Source organism: Drosophila subpulchrella, chromosome 2L (assembly GCF_014743375.2).
Source record: "Drosophila subpulchrella strain 33 F10 #4 breed RU33 chromosome 2L, RU_Dsub_v1.1 Primary Assembly, whole genome shotgun sequence".
Classification (NCBI taxonomy): domain Eukaryota; kingdom Metazoa; phylum Arthropoda; class Insecta; order Diptera; family Drosophilidae; genus Drosophila; species Drosophila subpulchrella.
The window spans coordinates 10,212,661-10,231,576 of NC_050610.1; the positions used below are offsets into that span (position 1 = coordinate 10,212,661).

General features: G+C 40.9%; 5 protein-coding genes across 6 annotated transcripts; 3 read left to right on the top strand and 2 right to left on the bottom strand.

The window, feature by feature from the left end:
• Window positions 1-1,885: 1,885 nt before the first annotated feature.
• Window positions 1,886-2,686, bottom strand: LOC119547855 (protein suppressor of variegation 3-7-like). Its single transcript, XM_037854886.1, has 2 exons — window positions 2,608-2,686; window positions 1,886-2,549 (listed from the first exon to the last, which is right to left on the bottom strand). Exons 1-2 carry the CDS (start codon window positions 2,637-2,639, stop codon window positions 1,910-1,912), a joined length of 672 nt encoding a protein of 223 aa, XP_037710814.1. The 5' UTR covers window positions 2,640-2,686; the 3' UTR covers window positions 1,886-1,909.
• Window positions 2,687-12,924: 10,238 nt separating this feature from the next.
• On the top strand, window positions 12,925-14,640 carry LOC119548516 (probable trafficking protein particle complex subunit 13 homolog). 2 transcript variants are annotated; one of them, XM_037855805.1, is made up of 5 exons: window positions 12,925-13,064; window positions 13,132-13,519; window positions 13,594-13,906; window positions 13,972-14,100; window positions 14,153-14,640. In XM_037855805.1, exons 1-5 carry the CDS (start codon window positions 13,022-13,024, stop codon window positions 14,594-14,596), a joined length of 1,317 nt encoding a protein of 438 aa, XP_037711733.1. In that variant the 5' UTR covers window positions 12,925-13,021; the 3' UTR covers window positions 14,597-14,640. The 2 variants fall into 2 exon arrangements, with proteins under 2 accessions (XP_037711733.1, XP_037711734.1); XM_037855806.1 differs by having other exon boundaries at window positions 12,927-13,064; window positions 13,116-13,519.
• Window positions 14,641-15,079: 439 nt separating this feature from the next.
• LOC119547211 (probable transcriptional regulatory protein MCA1220) lies at window positions 15,080-16,184 on the top strand. The gene is made up of 5 exons (XM_037853961.1): window positions 15,080-15,298; window positions 15,357-15,590; window positions 15,650-15,824; window positions 15,895-15,990; window positions 16,052-16,184. The coding sequence occupies exons 1-5, from the start codon at window positions 15,096-15,098 to the stop codon at window positions 16,154-16,156; spliced, it is 813 nt and encodes a 270-aa protein (XP_037709889.1). The 5' UTR covers window positions 15,080-15,095; the 3' UTR covers window positions 16,157-16,184.
• A 451-nt stretch (window positions 16,185-16,635) lies between these two features.
• LOC119546822 (acylglycerol kinase, mitochondrial) lies at window positions 16,636-18,047 on the top strand. The gene is made up of 3 exons (XM_037853414.1): window positions 16,636-16,794; window positions 16,854-16,974; window positions 17,031-18,047. Exons 1-3 carry the CDS (start codon window positions 16,697-16,699, stop codon window positions 18,036-18,038), a joined length of 1,227 nt encoding a protein of 408 aa, XP_037709342.1. The 5' UTR covers window positions 16,636-16,696; the 3' UTR covers window positions 18,039-18,047.
• A 2-nt stretch (window positions 18,048-18,049) lies between these two features.
• Window positions 18,050-18,803, bottom strand: LOC119546823 (protein trunk). Its single transcript, XM_037853415.1, has one exon. It carries the CDS (start codon window positions 18,801-18,803, stop codon window positions 18,087-18,089), a length of 717 nt encoding a protein of 238 aa, XP_037709343.1. The 3' UTR covers window positions 18,050-18,086.
• Between the last annotated feature and the right edge of the window lie 113 nt (window positions 18,804-18,916).

Genomic DNA, 18,916 nt, shown 5'->3' on the forward strand with positions numbered 1-18,916 from the left:
TTCCCAATAGTATAAGATAATATGTCAAAAAACACCGAAGCTATAATTTGTTTCACATTATTTTCCTACCAATTTTCCGATCGTTCCTATGGCAGCTATATGATATAGTCGTCCGATTTTGATAAAATTAAATTCGAAATTCAGAACTAATTAAAAAATGTTATTTCCAAGCGTATGAGGTTATATGTTAAAAAACACCGAAGCTATAATTTGTTTCATATTATTTTCCTACCAATTTTCCGATCGTTCCTATGGCAGCTATATGACATAGTCGTCCGATTTTGATAAAATTTAATTCGAAATTCAAAATTATTTAAAAATTGTTATTTCCAAGCTTAGGAGTTTATATGCTAAAAAACACAAAAGATATAATTTTTTTCATTTTTTTGTCCGATTATTCCTATGGGAGCTATAAGATATAGTTGTCCGATCCGGCTGGTTCCGACTTATATACTACCTGCAAAAGATATACGACTTTTGGGAAAGTTTCAGCCCGATAGCTTTAAAACTGAGAGACTAGTTTGCGTAGAATCGGACGGACAGACGGACAGACGGACATGGCTAGATCGACTCGTCTAGTCATGCTGATCAAGAATATATATACTTTATGGGGTCGGAAACGTCTCCTTCACTGCGTTGCAAACTTCTGACTGAAATCAATATACCCTCTGCAAGGGTATAAAAATCTTTAACAGCAAGGGGAGTCTAAGAGCTATTTGTGATTTTTACTTTAAAATGCCTACAGCAAATTTTGATTTAAAAAAAAATAAAAATAAAAATATCGCTTGATCTTATTCACAAAGTACCAAATAATCAGAAAATTTTGATAAGAAACAAAACCAACTTAACGCTTGATTACAAAATTAATCATTTTCAACAGAGCAAATGTTGCCTGTATTTAGTTTTCTACTCTACGGGTGAACTATGATTTACTATAAAGTATTTGTAAACAAGACGAAAGATTAAGTTTACTTTAAAAATGGTTTTCGTTTTTGGAAATATTTGAAGTGAGAAATTTGGGGAACTGATAACAAATAATTTTCTTGGAAAACCGTTACTTATAGCTCTGTTATTTTAAGCTCTTTTATCCCACAAAATATTACTGATCTGAGAACATATATCATATGAAATACTCACCTTTGAAAAGTGGCGGGCTTAGTAGCAGCTTCCCGAAGGGTGGCAACGTTGGCCACACATCGATAGCCGATATTCAGAAAAATCGATAGACCCTTGTCGATTTCGGGATTCGTCAACAAAACAATCATTTTGCTAGCTAGGAACACTACATTTCCTAGGAAACATTCTGGCTTAAAGTGCCTTTTACAGACCAACGATCTAGTCGTTGCTCTTTCTTTTCTTAAATTTGGCAAGCCAAATATTTTTAAATCGTTCTGGAAAACGGAAGGCTTGTTTATGGCCTTCGCAGTTTTCAACAACGCAATTTCTGAAAAAAGAAGTTAAACTATCCACCTTCCATCGCTCAAGATATGTATTACAATGATTGATTTGAAGAAAGAACATTTAATAAAAAATTCACAACCTAAGGATAATGTCACAACACAGCCTTTATTAAATTTCGAATTTTTAAAGAATTTGTAGTAATTTAAGGATAAACGAAATAGTTTCGAATTCTGCATAATTTTGTATTTAAATTAGTTTTCTTCTAACACCAGCAGTGTTATCCAAACAATAATTATCGAAAAAGTACAACAACTAATTATAATTAAATCAGATGTGAAAAAGGTTTTAAACCGGGCTCAAGTTGGCGAATTAGAATATCTAGTTTTTTTTATGTTAACATTTTGTTAAATGCTGTTTAAACAGCATTTAACAAAATGTTAACATAAAAAAAACTAGATATTCTAATTCGCCAACTTGAGCCCGGTTTAAAACCTTTTTCACATCTGATTTATTTCGTGGTGGAGGCCACCGTGGCGTTCTGTTGACCACTGCCGGGCGCTTCGGCTGCTCCGGATGCTGAGCTTCCGGCGAGATCGAGACCCTGAGGTCCGGCGCACTGAGAAGACGCTTCCTGCTCGCCGAGGGCGCGCAGTTCCAGCTCTCCGATAAGCTGCATTACTCGTATTTTACCCCCGGTGGCCAGTTTGGGCGGTAGGCTCTTGACGGTGGCGCATATGCTGTCGAAGAAGAGTTCCAGGGAGTCGCGCTGCGGCGTTATGGGCGACATTTGCTGCAGCTGGTAGGACTGCAGCTGGCGGGCGGCGTAGGAGGGCGTGGTGTGTATGGGCGTAATAGTGGCCGGTAGTTCCCCGGCAGCGGAACCCTCCGCCTCCGTATGATTTTCTTTCACCGGCATCGCTTTTCTTTGGGCATTTTCCGAGTGCTTGATGCTGCCCTCGTGCTTGCCCAGATCAGATCTCTTGCAGCTGAGCCGGCACTCGCAGACCGCGCAGAATACAAAGTGCGGATCAGTTTCATCCGGGAGCAGCCACGGATATATCGCCTGGTACTCGGGCTTCGTCTTGGGTCGTGGGTATTTCAGCAGGGCGCACGGCCGGCGTGGCCTGTACTCGGAGCGTAGGGCATCTCTGTGGGATATAAAGTCGGTTAGCTACAACCCCCGGTCTGGTGCACAGCAATACTTACAGTTTTTCCTGAGTTAACTGGAGGTTCGACATTTTGGACTCGATTTTCCAAAATATAAATTACTTTGAATGAGAAGCTCGTGCAGAGAAGTAAAGTGAAAGGAAAATAAAAGCTAAAATTTATTATAAAACTAAAAACATAGATACATCATGTGTAAGTTATTCGTATTAAAACTATTTTGCTGAATGTCTTTTAATATGTTCCTTTATTATAGCGCAAAAGGAAGTCAAGGATTCCACAATAGCAACTAGGGAATTTTTATATTTTTCTAAAATCAATAAAATGTTAAATTCTACCAAGCCACTGGCTCGATTTCGATGAATTATATATTAAAATAATCAGGAAATAAATACCAATTAGGGGGTGCATACATATCACAATGAAGATTTGATATTCAAAATATATATTTTTGAATATTTGGCGGCCAAAAGTTGCCTGGCACTTGGCGATATATCGATAAATACCTTTTTGTGGTAAATGTCTTGGCTGAATTCGCTTTCTCGCTGGTCTGGACAGTGTGACCGCGTGGCAAAAGCCATAATTGAAAAGACTTGAATTTCTCGAAAACTGTGGGTTTGAATTGCCTGTAATTTATTTAGAAATTAGCTATAGTGATTCCCCTTCGAATGCGATACCGTGCAAGTTGGCACAACCTCTGTGAGAGCTGTATGAATTAATTAAAGTTTGCATATATATTTTGATGGTTAATGTCACGGGTCATACGATTTATCGCAGGCCTTGACAGTGTGACCGCGTGGCAAAAGCCATAATTGAAAAGACTTAATTTTCTCGAAAACTGTGGGTTTGAATTGCCTGTAAATTATTTAGAAATTAGCTATAGTGATTCCCCTTCGAATGCGATACCGTGCAAGTTGGCACAACCTCTGTGAGAGTTGTATAAAGTTATAGAAAGTTAGCGTCGAATGATTGTCATGGCTAAGCTATTTACATTGTGGTTCATGTCTTAGTATCCAATGGTTCCGTTTCTGGATTAAACGGCCTTTTATTAACCTTTTTAACACCCCCAACTGTTAAGCAATTTTCTCAAAATCTGTGGGTTTGATTTTAATAAAACTTTCACAGAACACTCCTTAGATTATCCCCTATCTACCCATATACCGTGCATGTTGGCACAACCTCTAGGAGTGGAGCAGTAGGTAATTTAATTTTTGCCCCCCTTTTTTGTATGGGGAAAATCCGAGGTTGCGTCACTGTTAGGCTATTTTCTCGAAAACTGTGGGTTTGATTTTGATGAAACTTTCAGACAAGGAGCTTGAATTAACCCTCAATAGCTTGGCTTATCGTGCATATTGGCACAACCTCTGTGAGGGGAGCAGTTAACAAAATTGTGGAGACACGATTTTTCAAATGCATTTTTGAAACATTAATAGGCCTCGGATGTGTCCCATACCTACCTAGATCGATAGATCTTTTCTTTCTTAACAATTTAGCATTTTAGATTTTTCGATTTGGTCCCCAAATAGCGAGAAAATTTAAAAATAAAAAGAGCCCCCATGTTCCATATTCCACCGTTCCCGTTTTCGTTGCTAACAGGCCGACGCTAATTTGACGCACATCAAACTCCATGTAAGCTTATTTCTTTTTTAAAGCCTAGTACTCAGATCGGCTAAGAGTTTCACTAGTCGAAAAATCTTATTCTTTGTAGTGTGACCGAAGTTTTTAAAGTTCACCCGCAATGCATGTAGCAAGGTCTTACTGACAAGCAGCTGGGTTTGTGTCCAAACGGAAAACAATTCAATTGTAGAAATTTAAAAAGGAAGTCTGCTGATACACAAAGAAATTAAATTAAAAATAAATGGAATGTTCAACGAATGTTTTTATTTATGTAAATTAGTAGTTTAAAGCTTCCTTCTCGTCCCACGGATGCTTCGCCATCTTTCCCGCTCCACCGCAGTGCAGTTCTGAGTCCCGCGGGGTTGATCCGCTGATGCTGCAGGAAGTCGGCCAGCATCCTGGCCATGGCTTTTCCAACTGTTCCCTAGCGGGCGCCCTATTTTCCTCCTCCCTATAGAAGCCACCGCTTCCTCCAGCTCAGCTTAAGCTGCCAAGTAGCTGGTGGTGGTGGTGTACGGAGTCCTAATGGAGAGGATTTCGGAGATCATAATACTGGTGTTCCTGCTTCTATTAGTACAACGCAACCAAATTATTTTGGCCAGATCTTACTTTCTTTGCGAGGACACGCTCGGCAGGATGTCCATGTAGAGAGCGAAGTTCCACTCGGCATGTTCCTTCCTACTGGGATTCTCTAGAGGATCTCCTCCAGCACGTCAACTATTCAGCGGATTTGCCCCTGTTGTGGTATTGCTTCCTGTCGGTCAAGTCCCACAATAATGGGCAACAGCTTGGATTAGGCGCCCTTTTTCATCTGCACTGACCTCCTTTAACCGTTTTTGGGGTTTTTCTTCCGCTTAACATTTTTAAATTCCCCGCCGCTTCTGCACGAACACCGCCAAAGATCAAATTTCTTATTCTTTGGGCCGCGGCTAACGGCGTTCATCAAAATTCACTCGCAAAATCTGCTATTTTTTCTGGTATTTCCTTAGCTCATCTGAGTACCGCGCTGAAAAACAGACCCGACGAAAAGCGTTAGCTGCGTATTTGCCTCTCGCTCACTCCTATGGTTAGCTCGCGGTTTTCGTCGATGTGAGTACTAGGCTTAATAAACAATAAATACGAAGTACATTTAATCCTAGTCTTTGCAAATTCTAGATGTCATTTCTTGCAGCGGTTCCAGCTCCTTGGCCGAAACCATGTCGAATTCTTGCACAAAGTAGTACAAATGTTAATGGGCTCAGTAGCAGCTTCCCGAAGGGTGGCAACGTTGGCCACACATCGATAGCCGATATTCAGAAAAATCGATAGACCCTTGTCGATTTCGGGATTCGTCAACAAAACAATCATTTTGCTAGCTAGGAACACTACATTTCCTAGGAAACATTCTGGCTTAAAGTGCCTTTTACAGACCAACGATCTAGTCGTTGCTCTTTCTTTTCTTAAATTGGCAAGCCAAATATTTTTAAATCGTTCTGGAAAACGGAAGGCTTGTTTATGGCCTTCGCAGTTTTCAACAACGCAATTTCGGAAAAAAGAAGTTAAAAAATATTAAAGTTAATAATAAAATACTAAAAAGTACAATTAAAAATAAAACTACAATAAAAAACAAGAGAAAAACGCTATAGTCGATTTCCATCGACTATCAGATACCCGTTACTCAGTTAAACTATTTTTTTATACAAATTGTCACCTTCACTTTGTACGTACATACATACGTACATGTACCATTGTACCATTTTAACGAGTAACGGGTATAACAAATGTTATTCTAAACAAGGCGCCTCCTTAACTACTACTACTTAACTACTAACTAATATAATCTTTCACTTCACTTTTCACTTTTAATCACAACAATTTTCATACACTTGGACATATGCAAATTTGCCTGCATTTGATAAAAAAAAAAAAAAACCGAAATATGTATGCGGGACAACAAATTTACATATCACTCTTAGCTTTCACATAATCCCATAATCCAGACACGTTTTATATTCCCGACCGACGACCGAACCGAAATATAAGTAAAAACTTAGTTATAACTAATATTATAAATAAAAAACTTACAAAGTTGGCTTTTCCATTTCGTTTCTTGCGGGTCTTACCGTCTTACCGCAAGCATTCCATCTGCTGGAGATGAATATTGGTCTGAAGAATAAAAATTTTATTTTTATTATAAAAAAAATTATACAAAATATATACCTTTCATTAGGACGCTCGACTACCAATTTTAGACTTGCTTGTTTGTTTTACAAGCTGAGGACATGTCCTATTTTCACATCGAAATGTGTTATAGTCTAACCCAATATTTAGCTTATATTATAATTAATTTATTCAATTACCTGAGACTTAAAATATATAAAAACATTTGATAATAGTTCCCTGGCCTGTCAAGCGGGGCGCTGTGTCTGCGGTTATTATATCATCTTTGATGATGAGGTGCAGCGGCTCGCCTAGGAGCGTCGGCACTATCATGTGTAACTCGCTTAGCGCTTGCTTCAAGGAGATCCGGGCCGTGAACCGTAAATTGCACCCCTCCCGGCGGAAGAATGGGTGTGGCTTCTCCCGAAGAACGAACACCACGTCGGTGACGTGGGCCTGGGACTGTTCCTTCATCTCCGACTCATCGTCGACTTCTTCCCCGACTTCCCAAAAAACGATGTCACAGAAGGCCAGATCCTCGCTCTACTTCCTCTTGCCCTGTTCCCAATGAGTCGCTGCCACATCGCAATTGACGGCGTTTTTAAGTACATAAGCTTGTAGTACCATTGTGTTTCTCTCAATAACATATTCAGAATAACATATTACAAGCCGAAATTTTTCGCCAGGACATGTCCTATTTTCACAGCGAAATTCGTAATAATCTTATCTAATATTAAGCTTCTATTATAATTAATTGATTCAAGCTTGTAGTACCATTGTATTTACCTCAATAACATATTCAAAATACGAGTTTCGTCCACTGGCCCTTTTTTTGGGAAATTACAAGTTTTGCTATGTCCATTGGGCGGTATGTTGGCTTTTTTATTCTTGTTTTTTTTTTTCTGCCTCATAGGGCTGTACTGACCCGCCCACGACTCCACGCTAAATAATTTGTTATATTTTCATTTTACTGCTATTCGCTTCAAAAGTAGAAAATATCTTTTCATATATTTGGATTTTTAATAACAACGAAAAATGTCATCCGGTAATGTAATACAAATGCATGCCAAGTGGTACCCATATATACGTGTGCAGCTCGTGCAGACGATTGTTGTTGTCATTATTCTGAATTAATATCATTTTAATTGTCAGGATTATCCTTATTTATCCAGATTATTATTATGGTTGTTCTTATTACTAGTATTGTTATTATTATTATTTTAAATCAATATCATTATTATGCTTATTAATTTACCAAATCATAGTGGGAAATTATTACGAAGTAAGTTTTTTAAATATTCTAAGTTTTAGATTTAGCAATTAGGCTTAATATACTAATAGATTAGATAAGATTGTTTCGCTGTGAAACTAAGACATTTCACAGTTTCGCGAAAATTTCGGCTTGTAAAACAAACAAGCAAACCGATAATTGTGGTCTATTATACTCGCGCGTTGTTCGAGCCCTCGATGATCCAACTATTGGTTAATTCTTAAGTAGTTAATTATTATTATTTTAATAAAATTTTTTTTTATTAATATTATATAAAATGTACTAAATTAGTATATTTATTTTCCAGCGCTCGTCAAGGAGGCATCGCCGCTCCCGGTAGGGCGGGTTTTCGGTTTTTCCGATCTTCCGGGAGCGGTCTCCAGATAATCGAAGCCGCTCACCGGACTTGACGCCCCCGCCACCTGCCGGTACTCCTCTTTCGCATTGAGCAGCGGCGGAAATTCCAACTTTTATTTGTTAATTTTTAAGTAGTTCATTATTTTTATTTTAATACAATTTTTAATGTTATTAAAATGTATTACATTTTTATTTTCCAGCGCTCGCGTTTCCTTGGCGAGCGTTCCCTTCCCTCAACGCTCCCGGTAAGGGACCTAGGTTAGGAGCCCCGGGGAGCCTTCTCCGACATGCTTCTTGACCGCATGTGGGTCTGTTGTGGGTTTGCTCTAAAGAACTAGAATTTTTTGCCTTGAAGTACTGCTCATTTTTGGATTTGATTTCGTCCATTGAGGACAGAGTTTAAGCACATTTAGAGAATTTATATGCGATACATTTTTTTAATTTACGTGCTTAAAAAGTATCTTAGGGCATTACGTTGTCCCAACTTTTCGTCAGGGTAATTTCATTGCGTTGATTCTATCACCCATTTAGAATTATCAACTGCATTGTCTTTAAGAATTTTAAGAACAATTCATTAATTTATGATTATTATTGCCATTATTTCTGCCACATTCAAAGGCTCTCTGAAGAGTTTTGGCAAAATGTTCACCTCGTATAAATTTATTTAGGACGCCCAAAGATTCACTTGACCACGGATCATAACCGCAAGCTTTCCATCTGCTGGTTATGAATATTGGTCATTGCCAGGATAACCGTCAGTTGCCGCGACTGGGGTGACACCGACCCTCTGTCCCTCGAAGGGTGGGACTGGGGACCCCCATTGGGGTTTTAGGTTACCGCAGTAAAGGGGCAGTAGAGGTACGAGTAGGTGCCGGACGTGGCCAAGCAGTTGTGGCCCCTGAACTTAGAACCGTCTCCGCACTTTGTCCAGCATTGAAATGGCGCCGTCGTCCATAGGAAATGGGAATGGAAACGGGTTAGGATATTGGAGTGGGACACTGGGAGCTGCTAAGAATTAAACAATTTCCTAGTCTTAAAATAAAATAAATAAAAAGTTTTTAAACTTACCCTCAAAATCACTGCCGTCCATGTTGCCGTTTCCTGCTTTATGAAAATGTTCTTCTATTCGCATTCTTTTCGTGCTCCCTTTTGTGGGCTTTTCTTTCCTAGCTCCACTTTCCTCTGAACAGTGTAACAGTATTCCCTCCCGTTTAAAACAGTTTAAAATTTTCATTTCTTTTCTTTTGAATTAATATTGTTTCTTAAAATTAAGACAAATTACAGGACTTCCCCCATCGCCTCCTTCAAAGTGAAAGCCCACTTTTGGCTGATGTTCTCCAGGAGGCCAGCATTGCAGCTGGTCAAGGACACCTCCTCCGGCACCAGCTGGAAAACGTTTCGGAGAGCGTACCCCATCCTCCCAAACTCTGCCTCATAGTGTGCGAGCGCCATGTGGTTGGAACTTACGACGGTGCTTGCCTTTGCTCCCAAATCGGCAAGGACACGCATATAGGTTCCTTCTCGGAATTTAATATTCCTATATGCGCTCCGGAGCAGGTCGTCTACAAGCCCCAATCGCGCAAGACGCCCGGACAAGCTGGGGACTCCTTTTTCAAGGAGCCACTGGGTGGCCTCCTCGTTGGCCGCGATCCAAAAAACTTCGCGAACGCCGCTTTTGATTTCGCGACTCCCCAATTTCTTAATTTCCGGGGACATCTATAAAAAGTAACAAATAAAAAGTAAATAAACTGGCGCTTCCGTTGTTGAAGGAATTCATTTTTGCTAAATCCATTACATTTTTATTTCAGAACTTTTCGCTCTCTAACCACATGCAGTCTCTTTCTAATTTGCTTTTTGAATAAATTCCTCATTTAGCGTTGCCATAAAGATTTATTTGCCGGTATTTTCATTCCCGATTCATTTCGATCGAGAATACAAATTAACGCTGGCAAGTATGGCCTTATGAAATGCTAAGTTGAACTGTAAAATAATTTGCTTTGCTCTTTGTGACGCTCTGACCCCCAATCAGCCGAGGAACAACCACGATGTCACTTCCCCCTACTACATCAATATACCCCACAGGCGTCGTGGGTGCTGGGGGCTCCCGACCCAGGTCCCTAACCAAGAGCGTCGAGAAAAGGGAACGCGAACGCTAAAAAATAAAAATAAAAATATAATACATTTAATACAATCAATTTTAATCAGCTGTACGCAGCGAGTATGCAAGATTGTTTTAGGACCCCTATAAAAAAAATATTTTAATTATCAAATAAAATACGCTCGGACTTTATTTGAAAGGATTTTGAGTATACTTAAAAGGTTTAAAACTTATTTAGTAAACAGTAAATATATTTCGCAAAAATCATGGCGAGCGCTGGAAACGTCGTCTGAAAGTCAATCCAGCAATCCAAATGCCAGCTGCAGTGCTTCCCGCTGGCTGACGGAAGAGGTCTTCAAGCTGATTGACATTGTCCAACGCGACGAGGGCATCTACGCGCCACAAGTACTACTCTTGTCGCCCGTATGTGGATAACTTCTGGCGCGAGGTGGACCTCAAGCTGGAAAAGAATCCAGGCGCTAGTCTGGCCAAGGACTATTCTGCTCATCTCGTTCCGGCGCGAGTACAACAACTGCCTGGAGGAGAAGGTGCCACCCTGCATGTTCTTCCTGCATCCTTATCTGCGCAAAAAGCACCAGCAGTCCACATTTAGCAAGCCCGCGGATCTGGTTAGCGCGACAACTCACAGCGGCGCAGGAGGAGTTCCGGGAAATGCCGGCCTATCGGAAGTGGAGCTGCCCACACCTTCAACAGCAGCAGTGGCCACTCCGAATGCACCCAGCAGTAGCAATAGCTACCTGAGTCAACGTCACGGGCACAACCACGTGCATGGAGGACATCAACAGGTGCCGCCGTCGTCGCTTCCTTCCCGCATGGAAGCCAACAACCCGCTAAGCGGTTCCGTATCCAACGGCGGTGTGGAGCTGTGCGACTGCAAGTCCGATCCGGATTCCATGTTTCTGATGAGCCTGCTGCCCAATATACAGAAGCTCAATGGGCGCGTTCGCGACAAGATCAGGATAGCCTTCCAGAACATACCTCTATCCGAACTAGTTTTGATCTCTGTGTATACTTTTCGCTTTTAGCAACGGAACCCAGTCCCACTTTCGACCTTGTTTATTTTCTCTGTTAATTTTCGTTGGTTAAAACTCTTAAGCTTTGCTGTGCAAAAAGAAAGTAACCTTAAAACGTTTTGAACACTATCAGATATGTTTATTAATTGTATAAATATTTATATATATTAAATGTGTAACACAAGAATTTAAGTAACACTAAAAATTTTATTAAAATAAAAATAATTAACTACTTATTTCGATTATGTTATTGAGAGAAATACAATGGTACTACAAGCTTATGTACCTAAAAACGACGGCAATTGCGATGTGGCAGCGACTCATTGGGAGCAGGGCAAGAGGAAGTAGAGCGAGGATCTGGCCTTCTGTGACATCGTTTTTTGGGAAGTCGGGGAAGAAGTCGACGATGAGTCGGAGATGAAGGAACAGTCCCAGGCCCACGTCACCCACGTGGTGTTCGTTCTTCGGGAGAAGCCACACCCATTCTTCCGCCGGGGTGCAATTTACGGTTCACGGCCTGGATCTCCTTGAAGCAAGCGCTAAGCGAGTTACACATGATAGTGCCGACGCTCCTAGGCGAGCCGCTGCTCCTCGTCATCAAAGATGATATAATAACCGCAGACACAGCGCCCCGCTTGACAGGCCAGGGAACTATTATCAAATGTTTTTATATATTTTAAGTCTCAGATAATTGAATAAATTAATTATAATAGAAGCTAAATATTGGGTTAGACTATAACACATTTCGATGTGAAAATAGGACATGTCCTGGCGAAAAATTTCAGCTTGTAAAACAAACAAGCAAGTCTAAAATTGGTAGTCGAGCGTCCTAATGAAAGGTATATATTTTGTATAATTTTTTTTATAATAAAAATAAAATTTTTATTTTTCTGACCAATATTCATCTCCAGCAGATGGAATGCTTGCGGTAAGACGGTAAGACCCGCAAGAAACGAAATGGAAAAGCCAACTTTGTAAGTTTTTTATTTATAATATTAATTATAACTAAGTTTTTACTTATATTTCGGTTCGGTCGTCGGTCGGGAATATAAAACGTGTCTGGATTATGGGATTATGTGAAAGCTAAGAGTGATATGTAAATTTGTTGTCCCGCATACATATTTCGGGGTTTTTTTTTTTATCAAATGCAGGCAAATTTGCATATGTCCAAGTGTATGAAAATTGTTGTGATTAAAACTGAAAAGTGAAGTGAATGATTAGTATTTTATTATTAACTTTAATATTTTTTAACTTCTTTTTTCAGAAATTGCGTTGTTGAAAACTGCGAAGGCCATAAACAAGCCTTCCGTTTTCCAGAACGATTTAAAAATATTTGGCTTGCCAATTTAAGAAAAGAAAGAGCAACGACTAGATCGTTGGTCTGTAAAAGGCACTTTAAGCCAGAATGTTTCCTAGGAAATGTAGTGTTCCTAGCTAGCAAAATGATTGTTTTGTTGACGAATCCCGAAATCGACAAGGGTCTATCGATTTTTCTGAATATCGGCTATCGATGTGTGGCCAACGTTGCCACCCTTCGGGAAGCTGCTACTGAGCCCATTAACATTTGTACTACTTTGTGCAAGAATTCGACATGGTTTCGGCCAAGGAGCTGGAACCGCTGCAAGAAATGACATCTAGAATTTGCAAGAATAAGGATTAAATGTACTTCGTACACGATTGTGATGTAAATATTTATTGTTTATTATAAAATAAATAAGCTTACATGGAGTTTGGTAATCTTTGTTATTTTGTATATGGGCTATGACTTTTGGTATTTTTGGTCAAGCATAAGGTATATTAAGGGCATTCCTTGCAAAGGAAAATGGTATCTTTAACTGCAGAAGATATGGTCTCATCGATGTAAACAGATTTGTTTTGGCAGTACTAATTTTTTGCTGAATTGTTTTATCGAAATAAGCCCGAGTTGAACTATTTTGCGAAATGGAGATGGTTGACCCAGATGCACATTTGGTGGCCCTTAAAGGTAAAACAATATATTTAATAAACGTTCCTAAATTCCTATTACCAGGGAAAGCTTTTGTCATTTGTAGTTATGCGGCTGATGCGGCCCACTTTGGTGGGAGTTGGACCTGTGGTAACTTGCGAGCCCACGGATTTGGTTCAGAAATTTAGCAGCTCCCAGGAGAGCGACGGAATATCCGGGGCCTGTGCGGAAACCTTGGCGGCGGGACAAGTTCTATTGCTGCCCCAGTCCTTCGGAAGCATTTATCTGGGCGAAACATTCGCCAGCTACATCTGCGTTCACAACACCACCGCCAATCCTGTGGAATGCGTGACCGTCAAGGCCGATCTTCAGTCAAACACCACGCGCATCAACTTGTCCATGCACGAAAACGCCAAGTCCCCAGTGACGTTGGCCGCCGGTGGAACAATCGACGATGTTATACGATACGAGGTTAAGGAAATCGGTACCCATATGTAAGTAGACATTATAACAAACGCGAATTCTTCAGAAAAGTAATATGTATAAAATCTGCATTCTTCCCTTGCAGCCTCGTCTGCGAAGTAAACTACTCGACTCCAGCGGGCTATGCCCAGTCCTTGAGAAAGTTTTTCAAGTTTCAAGTTCTAAAGCCACTCGATGTTAAAACTAAATTTTACAATGCGGAAATCGACGAAATATACTTGGAGGCACAGGTCCAAAACGTGACTACCAGCCCGTTTTGCCTAGAAAAAGTGGAATTGGATGGTTCCGAGGACTATTCCGTAACACCTTTGAATACGCTGCCCAATGGGGAGTCTGTCTTTACGGTGAAGCACATGTTGCAGCCCAACAACAGTTGTCAGTTTCTTTATTGCATTAAGGTGAGCAGCGGAAACATTGTGATTCCCAAGTTCATAGCATTTATTTTCTTGTGTATCCTGAGCAGCCCAGAGGAGATATTGCTAAGGACATAGATACTCTGCGGCAATTTAATAATGTGGGAAAACTTGATATTGTCTGGAGGTCGAATCTTGGCGAAAAGGGCAGGCTGCAAACCAGTCAACTGCAGCGGCTGGTAAGTGGGAAAGTATCCTAGGAATATAATTGATTAAATTCCTCATTTTCAGCCATTTGAGTGCAAAACTCTCCGTTTGGAAGTTCTAGATGCGAAGAATACGATTAAAATTGGCACTATATTCACGTTCAACTGTCGGGTGACGAATACATCTGAGCAGGCGATGAAATTAAATGTTCGTCTGGTTGCCAAGTTTTCACCGGACAGTCAATACACGGGATGCGCTGATTTCATGCTGGGTTTGCTGCAAAGTGGCGAGTCTGCTGAGTTTCCCTTGTCCGTCTGTCCATCTAAACTAGGCCTTGTTAAAATATCACCCTTGATATTGACCAATACGCTACAAAATGAACAATTTACCATAGAGAATGTCGTTGATGTTTTTGTCGTAAATTCGGATTACGACAACGATCCCACAACGCACCAGAATAAGTTAATTCGTTACGAAAGTGCTGGAAACTGTTTAAACCAAAAGCAAGTTCAACTGCAGGTTGTCTAGTATTGTCTGTTAATAAATGTATTAATTCTATTTTGTTTTAATAAGAAATTCTATTACACCGGTGGACTTTATTTTGGGATTTGTTACTATTGTTTGTCAAAATAGTAGAAATTCAATTTTAATTTTGAAGACTGAATAGGCTATACCCCACACACGTAAGATGTTACATGCGTGCTGATGTTAGTAATAACAGTTTTAGCGAATACCTCAAACCTGTTAAGTAACATTTAATACCAAATGATCTGGCTTTTTAGATCAGGCTGCCAATCCCAATTGTATTTTTTACGAGACACCAACAACAATTTCCTTATAACGGCGTCATTGCAGTCCAAAGCATTTCCTTCCTTAAAAAAATATAGAAAATATATAAAAACAAGCTAAGCTCGAAATAAATTCTAAATTAAAACTAATTGATTTGCATGTGCGGTCCCATTTTTAGAACAGCATGTGTTTCTTCTTGTCAGACCTGGTCACATTAGTTTAGATCAAAACACTAGAGATGTTACGAAATTTATGCACCTTTACCTTTTCCACAAACATCGGAAAATGCATTTATCAAACGCACTCTGTTCGGGGCATGGCGGGCCATTCAAAGTGGGCCAACATAAAGCACACAAAGGCTCTGAAAGATGGGGCTAGAGCAGCCCTATTTGCAAAGATCTCGAGGCAAATCCGCATGGCCATTCAGGAGGGCAACTCCGCGTAAGTCATTGGTTTTCTCTCTCAATCTGATAAATTAATATTATGTCCATTAAGACAGTGATCCAGCCATTAATTCCCTCCTGCGCACGGAAATAGAAAGAGCCCTGAAGCAAAATATGCCCAGCGGAACCATACAAAACACGTTGAATAAATTTAAGTCAAGTAAAGTTCAACTTAAAAAGTACCGGCTTGACATCAGGTACAAAAGAAGCGTATACTTGATATGCATTTTCTACACGGACAACTTTTCTGGGGTTAAAATGGATGCCACGCCAATGATTAAGAAAGCGGGGTAATATCTAACCTAATGTTATTATGTTGCTTAAACTAATCGCGATCTTTATCTTTCAGAGGTGAATTTATGGATGTTGGTAATTTGTTTGAGGACTTTGGCCTGATAGAAGCTCGGTATGATGCATCTAAACTCCTCAGCGGGTCCAATTTGGAAGATAAAGCCACTAATGATGCTATAGAACTTGGTGCTGAAGAGATCGAAATAGTTGACAATGCCGAAGGATCGGTAAATGTACGTAAACTGTTTAGTTTTATGTTTACTATATAAGTAAGGTTGATTTTGTTTGTTCTCGCCTTTCCAGTTCCTATGCAGTCCTGTTGTTTTAACTAGTTTAAGTAGAAATTTGGAAAAAGCTGGCTACACCGTTGAGAGCAGTGAACATATATTTTCTCCCATGGCAAGGCCTTTCTATTATATACTAGAACTAAACGTTTATTATTCAGAATTTTCACTTTCAGAATGCTGTGAAATTATCCCCGGAAGACCAAAAGGCGTATGACGTGTTTATAGAAAAACTAAGAAACATCCCAGGCTTAGAGGATATCTATGACAATGTTGAATAAAAATAACTTGTTGAATAAAAATCAGAAATATAGGCAATATTTAAAAAAACATCCGTGTAAATCGGCTGGCATCTGTTAAAAGCTATGTTAAGTATTTAGTGTTTCGTGTACAACGTTCCTAGAACAATGCAATCTCTCTCTGTTATTAAAAAACGTATGTAAACATGATGGAATGCCCCTAATGAACTAAACTTCAGCTGTGTAAATCGGCTGGCATCTGTTAAAAGCTATGTTAAGTATTTAGTGTTTTTTGTGCAACGTTCCTAAAACAAGGCAATCTCTCTGTTATTAAAAAAACTTATGTAAACACGATGGAATACCTCTAATGAACTAAACTTCTGTTAAAAGCTATGTTAAGTATTCAGTGTTCCATGAGCAACGTTCCTAAAACAACGCAATCTCCCTCTGTTATTAAAAAAAACTTATGTAAACACGATGGACTACCCCCAATGAACTAAACTTCAGCTGTTTGTGTGAACGCAAACCAATACATGTGCAGCATCAAAATCGTTGGTCAAAATAAAATAGCAGACTTTAAATATGAATTATTTAAGAGTCATTCGGAATAATTGGAAAAAATGCACGTTCGGAGCGGCAGTGTCTGTTTACGCTCTGCAATCGCTGAAAACGCACATTGAGTATGCATTCAGAAAACCAAAATAATTGGCAAAAACTTTAACCTCTTTCTTATCCACAGGATTGAACAACATATGAGGGAGTTTGCCTCGCAGATTCAATCAAATCAAATGGCTGATCAACCAAAGAAGGTGCTTGTGGTCATGAATCCCGTGGCCAATAAGAAGAGATCGGAGAAATTTGTAAGCAGCTGGCGCACACCTTTGACCACGAACTCAAAACAGCCTTTGATTTTCAGTTCAAGAACTACTGCGAGCCGGTTTTGCATTTAGCTGGTTACTCTGTGGAGATCCTGCGTACCAACCACATTGGACATGCCAAGAGCTATGTGGAGGAGATGGCTGCGCTGCCCGATGCGATTGTGGTAGCCGGCGGCGATGGAACCTCATCGGAGGTGGTGACGGGACTGATGCGACGGCGGGGCAATCTCTGCCCCATCACCATTCTTCCGCTGGGCCGCTCTGTCCAGGCCGCCTCGAAGCGCCTCCAGATCTTTGGCGTCAAGGATGTGGCCTATGTGAAGAGCCTGTGCAAGGCACTGGAACCCATGCTCAAGGATGAGAGCCAGTACCAAAGCGTGATACGCTTTGATGTCATCGAGGGAGACGAAGAAAACGACAGCCAGCTGAAGCCCATATTCGGCCTGAATGGACTCTCCTGGGGCCTGATGGAGGACATCAATTCGGCCAAGGATAAGTACTGGTACTTTGGCCCCCTGCGTCACTATGCATCCGCCGCCTCCAAGTCGTTTGCGGACAACTGGAGCCTGAAGACTGACTATGTGTACACACCGCCTTGCCCAGGCTGTGTGGATTGTGCTTCGGTTCAGCGGCAGGATGAGCTGCCCGTCGGCGGTGGCCTCTTCACCAGGAACCTCTTTAAGTACCAGAGGAACAGCGGCGAGGCCAGGAGGACTTTGGCTAAGAACGACCAGTGCGGCAACAAGTTCGAGGGCAGCGTGGAGGCCAGCCAGATAAACATCAATTGTGTACAGAACGAGGAGAACTTTGCGGAGCTGGAGAGCCAGTTCATCAGCTCGCTGCAGCCGGGCTGGGAGTTCATCAAGCAAATTCCGCAGGTCACCTGCAGCAACATCCTGCCCAGCCTGGTGGTGAAGAGTCGCACCATTCAGCTGCTTCCGGCCGGTGAAATGGCAGAGAAATTCTACGCCATTGACGGCGAGGAGTACGATGCAAGACCCATTAAGGTATCTGTTGTCCCCAATGCTATTAAAGTTTTTTGTTGAAATTTTAAACGTGTATATTAATTAAAATCATGATTAAATGGCGCTATTTTAGTATAGCATAACACATTCACAGCAAAAGTTAACCGCTATTTCTTCCCAAATCCAGAGCTGCGTGTAATCATTCTCAAATTTCTCAGCGGTGATCAAAATCAATTTATCGTTTATTCGAATGCATGAGCCAGCCTTACGGCGCAGTACCTTTATTGTAAATGATTTTGGCTTGCAATTAAAGTGATCATACCAACATTTTCTGGCAATACACTCGATGGAACGGATATAGCGTGGAAAGTAATTTAAGCCTAAGTCGATCCAGTTGATCCTGGAGGAGCATTCCCAGGGTCGCTGTTTGAAGCCATCGATTCTCGGATGGTGACCCACTCGATCCATGAATGCGCTCCTGGTTCGCAGGCTCTTGCTCCGCGCCGGTTCCTTCTTTTCCACCAACGCAAAGTGGTTGGTCTCCCAGGCGGGAAAGTGGCTAACCGAAATCGCCTCACCGTCGGCATAGAATGGCAGCTCGTACGACGATCGCTTGTAGCCCAACTGGTAGCTTTTCTCCTCGGGCTCGCCGGGCGGATCGATGCTCATGTAGCGAGGATTGAATGCCTGACCCAGAATCTTGGCCAGTGACTGTGTCGAAAGCTCGGCGCAGTAGTCGGCATCATCTTGGGCCGATCCAAAGTACGCAAAAAAGGTGAGGAAAATGGCCAGCCAGCTAAGTTCCTTCTGTGATTTCATATTTGTAGATGGTGTTTGCAAAAACATGGCTGGTTGAAAACAGGGTTACAGCAGTGATAGGAACTCAACTATCGTTTCAAGTGCTGCGGCTATCGTTGGTATAACTTATTCAAGCCGCATCACAAAATTATAGAAATTTG

Bases quoted from the DNA above. Each gene is read 5' to 3' on its own strand.
- LOC119546823 (XM_037853415.1), bottom strand. From the start codon at position 18,803: ATGTTTTTGCAAACACCATCTACAAATATGAAATCACAGAAGGAACTT.
- LOC119548516 (XM_037855805.1), top strand. From the start codon at position 13,022: ATGGAGATGGTTGACCCAGATGCACATTTGGTGGCCCTTAAAG. The intron at 13,065-13,131 runs GTAAAACAATAT...TGTCATTTGTAG, and splicing joins ACATTTGGTGGCCCTTAAAG to TTATGCGGCTGATGCGGCCC. The intron at 13,907-13,971 runs GTGAGCAGCGGA...TATCCTGAGCAG, and splicing joins AGTTTCTTTATTGCATTAAG to CCCAGAGGAGATATTGCTAA.
- LOC119546822 (XM_037853414.1), top strand. From the start codon at position 16,697: ATGAATTATTTAAGAGTCATTCGGAATAATTGGAAAAAATGCACGTTC. The intron at 16,795-16,853 runs GTATGCATTCAG...TCTTATCCACAG, and splicing joins TCGCTGAAAACGCACATTGA to GATTGAACAACATATGAGGG. The intron at 16,975-17,030 runs GTAAGCAGCTGG...TTTGATTTTCAG, and splicing joins AGAAGAGATCGGAGAAATTT to TTCAAGAACTACTGCGAGCC.
- LOC119547855 (XM_037854886.1), bottom strand. From the start codon at position 2,639: ATGTCGAACCTCCAGTTAACTCAGGAAAAACT. The intron at 2,550-2,607 runs GTAAGTATTGCT...TATATCCCACAG, and splicing joins CAGTTAACTCAGGAAAAACT to AGATGCCCTACGCTCCGAGT.
- LOC119547211 (XM_037853961.1), top strand. From the start codon at position 15,096: ATGTTACGAAATTTATGCACCTTTACCTTTTCCACAAACATCGGAAAA. The intron at 15,825-15,894 runs GTACGTAAACTG...TCGCCTTTCCAG, and splicing joins ATGCCGAAGGATCGGTAAAT to TTCCTATGCAGTCCTGTTGT. The intron at 15,991-16,051 runs GCAAGGCCTTTC...TTTCACTTTCAG, and splicing joins AACATATATTTTCTCCCATG to AATGCTGTGAAATTATCCCC.